The 6152-nt window shown below is 37.6% G+C and overlaps 1 protein-coding gene across 1 annotated transcript; it reads right to left on the bottom strand.

Annotated features, from left to right (window-relative positions):
* Positions 1 to 5051: 5051 nt before the first annotated feature.
* LOC125491869 (uncharacterized) lies at positions 5052 to 5942 on the bottom strand. Its single transcript, XM_048633945.1, has one exon. It carries the CDS (start codon positions 5940 to 5942, stop codon positions 5052 to 5054), a length of 891 nt encoding a protein of 296 aa, XP_048489902.1.
* Positions 5943 to 6152: the final 210 nt, after the last annotated feature.

Genomic DNA, 6152 nt, shown 5'->3' on the forward strand with positions numbered 1-6152 from the left:
AAATCACTCTCCATGTCATCATCTCTTCTCCTAATCGAGTCAAACTGAGAAGAGAGGATACCTGTGAGAGAAGGGTCCATCCCCATTTGCTGAATCTGCCTGACAATGAAGTTGTCAAAGTGCACGGAGTGGAAAAGAATGCTCAGCTAAAGAATTAAATTCACCCAGACTACCAGTCATCATTCTCAACCAGAAAAGTAGTATCATCATTCTTACTAGTGCCGATATCACTAAGACATTAATTATGAAAGCCTTTATGAGCATTCAACTAAGACGCACTTAGCAACTCAGAGGGAAAGTAAACTCTCAGAGGAGTAGGAGAGAAAAGGGGGAACATACGCTCACCAACTTTGGTCAAGTTTAATAAGAGCCCCTATATCATTAGCAGCTAAAAAGTTTGCTATTGAATCAAAATGGAGCAATTCAGTGGGGAGGCGAGGAATTCTTACCCATAAGTCCACCCACTTTATCTCTTCAAGATAACGATAAAAAAAGGCTTCCAAGGCTAAAGGATGAGAAGATCACCTTGGACATGCCAAGACCTCTCAGTCCACACTAGAAAGACATCATCAGGGTTAGAAAACTTGAGCAACAACCAATGATTACCCATTTCTAGGTGATCAACTTCACCATTAAGAAACTTCTAATTAGCCTTTGTACGATCCCTAACGGTACATACATCCAGAGGAGCAGATAGCATTTTTGCAAAATAAACAAGTTATAAACAAATCTTCAATGTCTAACTTGACCTGAGGAAGGTCATCTAGCACAACGGACACAGGGAAAACAGGAGGGGAGGGGGATCATGAACATGGGGGGAGTAGGGAGCACAGAGGGTTCAAGGGAAATGGGTTTAGAAGAAACATTCTCATCATTAGGTAATTATTTGCTAGAAGTTTCATAATTTTTAGGGTTAGGGTTGGCTAAAATCACATCTTTAAAAGAGTGAGACTTTGCCATAATAAACACCAACGAACTAGTAGAGAATTTAATACTAAACAAAGAGCATACTAGGAAAGAAGAAAAAATTCAAGGATGGAGATGTGAAGAGAAATCTTACCAGAATTTGCCTTTAGAAAAATTGATAAACAGTCCCAACTATGGGCGTTCCACCATTTTCAGTCCCAACTATGGGCATTCCGCCATTTTCAGTCCCAACTAAAGATTATTTCTTAGCGGTCCTAACTATGCATCATTTTTGCAAATTGGTCCCAGCAGGTCAATGACATGCTACAACAGGTAAAACGCATTTTTTTCTCTTTTTTTCCCACAACCTTTTTCTTCTTCCTCCTTCACCTCTTTCTCACTCCTCCATCCACCATGTCCTTCTCTCTTCTGCACCCTCCCTCCTTACTGGTTTTGGATTTTTTTTCCTTTCTGGTGTCGGAGTCTGCGGTGGTGCGCTTCTGCCCCAATTTCTCTCTCCTCGCAGCTTCTTCCCCAATTTGCTCAAATTTACATTGTTGTTTATATCAACCTAATAAAACAAATCCTCCCTGTAGAATACTATGAATTTTTTAGAAAAAGAACCTTCACAAATTGGAGGTCAATTAGGTTGCAGGAAGTTGACAGCAAATTATAGAGGCCTCCCAAGATGACTTGGTCCACCAACACCCAAGATTTCTATTCATGTTTTGAAAGCCAAAAATACACTCAACAAATTACCTACATCCAGATTTAGAATTCTAGATCAGCTCTTAGGAAATGCTTATAGGTTATTGACCTCACATGTGGATTCACATACTCATGGACCGAAAATTATCAAATATTAAAATATAACGGACATCAAAACCCTGAATGTTGAAACATATTTCAACAAAGAGAGAACTTAATGGTTTAACGATAAATTTAGGCAGAAGATAAGCATTTTAGAAATTATTTATTTTATGTCCATTTGTAGAATCATCAAGCTTAGTAATGCTTGTAGGAGGAAGCTCTGAATTTCTAAGAATATAAGATGGTTAATGTTGCAGCCATTGGGTTTTTCCCAGCCATTGGTGTTCCTCGCTGTGTGCTGGTGGTTCGTATATAGCCAAAGGGGGTGACTGGGGAGGGGTGTGAGGTGGGAAGGGGTGGCAGTGGAAGGGATGGGTGGGAAAGGGAGGGTGGCATGGGAGGAAGGTGGTTGGAGAGAGAAAAAGGAAGAAGGAAACTTTCTTAAAAAACAAATTAATCGGTCAAACTTGTAACCAGTCAGTTAGGACCAATTTTGGCAAAAATGATGCATAGTTAGGACCGCTCAAAAATAATCCTTAGTTGGGTATGAAAATGGCGGAACACCCATAGTTGGGACTGTTCCTATCAATTTTTCCTTTGCCTTTTATAGGCAAATATAAATATCAAACTGGATAAATTTGGTCAAATTGGCCACCAGCTATCAAGATTATTAATTCCGATCCATCACATTAAATGCAAAGGAACCATTAGATTTCCTTACGAACTCCGTTTGCAAAGCTAGATCTATTGAAGTTACTCCTACTGGCATCACTAACAAACTGAAAAAGGGGGAATGAACACCACTGCAGCACACCATTTCAAATAAAAGAAGAGACCTCTCACTCGCATTAAATACACTGGCCCGAGAAATCCTAGACTCCCAATCTAACTTAAACTTGAATTCGAGGAAAGAAAAACCCTTAATCCAATTGAAATCTTTTTGTGAGGCTCCATATAAAAGATTATCCGTAATTACACTTAAAGAAAGTACTTTATTACTCTACAACACTCTAAATAATGATTTTTTAGCTTCATAGCTATCAAAATTGAATTGGGTGGAGAACCAGAAAAGTACAAATGACACTACTTAGGGTTACAATTAAAAGCAACCACAAAAGTAGACTTTTACTCTTCAATCAGAGCTTAGTAGAGAAAGCAATTATGAAAAGATTTGCGTGAGGAAGGAGATCAGGGAGATGAGCTGGAGTAAAATTGAATTGGGGATTTTTTTTCTAGGGTTGGTTTTCTCGGGTTCTCTTTCTCTATCTAACATCTTTCTTTTCTTCTGTAATGTTGTTATATCCACATTATTTGTGATTGAAATGACATAACATTGCTTTGGTAAAAAAATATTTGGTCAGACCATTGTATTTAGGAAACATTAAAGTTAGTACAATACGTAAGAAAGCATATTCTTTTTAACAGATATTATCATAGAGGTAGCTTTCTTAATTGCCTGAACTATGTGTGTAATTTGTGTAACTTATACCTAATCTGATCAAATGCTTGTCTCAGACAAGCCACCGCCTTAATCGTATGCAAGAAAATTTTAATGAAACTTATATTTTGAATCAGATCTATTACATTTCCTATACTGCATTATTATTCTTATGAATGCCTAGATAAGTTCAAGAAACTTGAGACTTGACTCTTAGTAAATTCATTCAGCTAAAGCTTAACTGCTTCATAATCTACTAACTCAAAATCCTACATTATGCTAAAAACTCATCCAAGGACACCGCATTACTCAGCACCAAATTCCTCGACTCAAATGCATTCTTATTCTTATAAATGCCTACATAAGTTTAAAAAACATGGCCAATTGGCCATTAGTAAATTCTGTCAAGGCAAAGCTCAACTCTAATTTCATGATGTACTAACTCAAAATCCTGCTTTATGCAAAACAAACACTTATTATGTATTTTGGGCGACATTAACATGAATTTGGAGGGTGAATTGCAAAAACAATACCAATGACCCCCTTGATATAAACAGAAGTCATGTGTTGTCTCTTCATTCATCTCCTCCACTTGATAATTGGCCACAAAAGAATCCTAGCAATAGAAGTTTCCTGTAGTATAGTTTATTAAGCAATATGTTTTTTTGTTTCCATTACTCATTGGATTTTTTTTCTCTTTAATGCCTTGTTATAAATTTCACTTTTTTCAAATATCAACCTCGTACAGTTTGTGTTGGCACATTACATTAATTTGGGAGCGCAAAGTAGGACCATATTCACGAGTCCTAACTTCATAATTACACCGAACATGTTATGTTCAAGGAAGAGTAATGTGTTTCTGTAATTTTCTTTTACCTGTTTGTCATAGAGTAGCATGTCAAACGAACTTGTATTGCTCCGGTTATACACCACATCCCACATTCTTATGACTCACGCCATCGATGGCCCCCTCGGAATGTGGGCTTGAAGTCAAGAATATGTTGTCTTTTCTATTCCATTTATCAGTGTTTTGATTCCTACATGAGAAAGGGTTATTATGAGAATTATCAAATTTCAACTGTTTAATTGTAAACTGGACAACATGGATAATTTAGAAAAGAATATGGAGATGTAGAAGTATATATATAGGAGTGACACTATATAACAAACAAACTTGGGAATGATTTTACTAAAATGTAGTTTAGACATCGCCTTTTATATAACATATACTCCTGACATAAGTTCATCTTTATACATCTCTAAATATTTCTTTGTAGACTACATTTTTTGTCATTGTAATATGTCGATCTTCGATTTCTATCCTCAGGATGCATATTTTCAATCCTTTACGTGCAGTGACTCTTGAGACATTTCTTGTTGATTGTCATTGCAAATAACACTTTTATGGGAAATTGACGCCTCATTAGGTTAAATGGCGAATTCCAATCAGATAGTGACATTTCCACCCTTGGTATAATTACCAGCTCCTGCCTTTGTACTTGGAATGACAAGTGCTTCTATGAATTTTTGTTGTAATCTTGTGACAATAAGGCGTGTGTCATTACACAACCTATCTCTTTTGTTGACGTTTCTCAATAATTTTATAGGGAATCCCAGCTTTATGTGTATCTCATGATTTGGTACCCTCGTAAACTTAAGGCTATTAAGGAACTCAGTTGGGTACAATGCTTCGAGATTTCTTTTTGGTAAAAATGTAAGAAATATTATTACCAAATAGCAGATACACACCAGCAACACACAAATAGACAACCAACACAACAAAAACACCCCCAGCAAATCCCAACCCTTACATCAAACAAACTAACTCCCAATAGTTACCAGAACAGCTAAGGTAAACTCATAACAACAACCAGCAACAATAATGTTATCTAGCTAGCTATGCAAACCACAATTGGTCACTGTCCTTCCAAGTGTGACTAAGCTTACTCTTCACTCTAATACATATATCTAGCTGAATTTTCTTGATCACCACAGCAGGTCTCCAGACAGCAGCTTCCCAAAGTGAATTATTTATGGCTCTCCAAATATGGTACACACTAGCAGCTAAAGAAGCATAAGCTACTTGTTGTTGTACTTTGCTTCTAAACTTTCTCCCCCATTTTCTCCAATGATTATAAATACTTTCTTGCGCAGACATTCTTAAGTGTAGCCAGTTCATAATCCCCCTGCATACTTCTTGACTAAATTGGCATTGAAAGAATAAGTGAGAACAAGAATCTTGCCCCTGTTGACATAGGAGGCAGGATGCATCCTGACAAATTCCAGCTTGCTGCAGCTTTTCTCTTGTTCTTAGCCTTCCCAGCATAGTTAACCAAGCTATAAATGAGTGTTTAGGGATATTGATTGGATTCCAGACCCAATGCTTCCACCATACAGTGTCTTGATCTCCCCTGAGCCAATTGTAGCCTTCCTTAACAGTGTAATCTCTGCTGCCATCCATCCAGAGATTATTGTGATAAGCCACTTTCATTTTATCCTTCATCTTGCAAATTACTTTCCAAGACCAGCTAGCAGATGAGGGAGCCACATAGGTCCACCAATTCTCATTCTTGATATATATACAATGAACCCATTTAATCCACAGAGTATCCTCCTTTTGAGCAATTTGCCAAGTGTACTTTCCAATTGCTGCCATATTCCATAGTTTGCAGTCCCTAATTCCCAGCCCACCACTTTTCTTAGGTCTGCAGACCCAGTCCCAACTGACAAGAGGGGCCTTAGTAAGATAGGCCTTACCCTCCCACAAGAAAGCCCTACAAAGTTGCATAATCTTCTACATCACCCCTTTTGGAATTATGAAGACTTGAGCCCAGTATATGTGGAGGCTAAGTAGCACTGAATTCACCAGCACATTCCTTCCAGCATAGGATAAGTGCCTAGATGTCCAGCAAAGTAACCTATGTAGAATCCTATCAACAAGGATATCACAATCAGCAGTAGTTACTCTTTTAGAGGTTATAGGAACCCCTAGATATCT

The sequence above is a fragment of the Beta vulgaris genome, chromosome 7 (assembly GCF_026745355.1).
Source record: "Beta vulgaris subsp. vulgaris cultivar EL10 chromosome 7, EL10.2, whole genome shotgun sequence".
In the NCBI taxonomy this organism is placed as follows: domain Eukaryota; kingdom Viridiplantae; phylum Streptophyta; class Magnoliopsida; order Caryophyllales; family Amaranthaceae; genus Beta; species Beta vulgaris.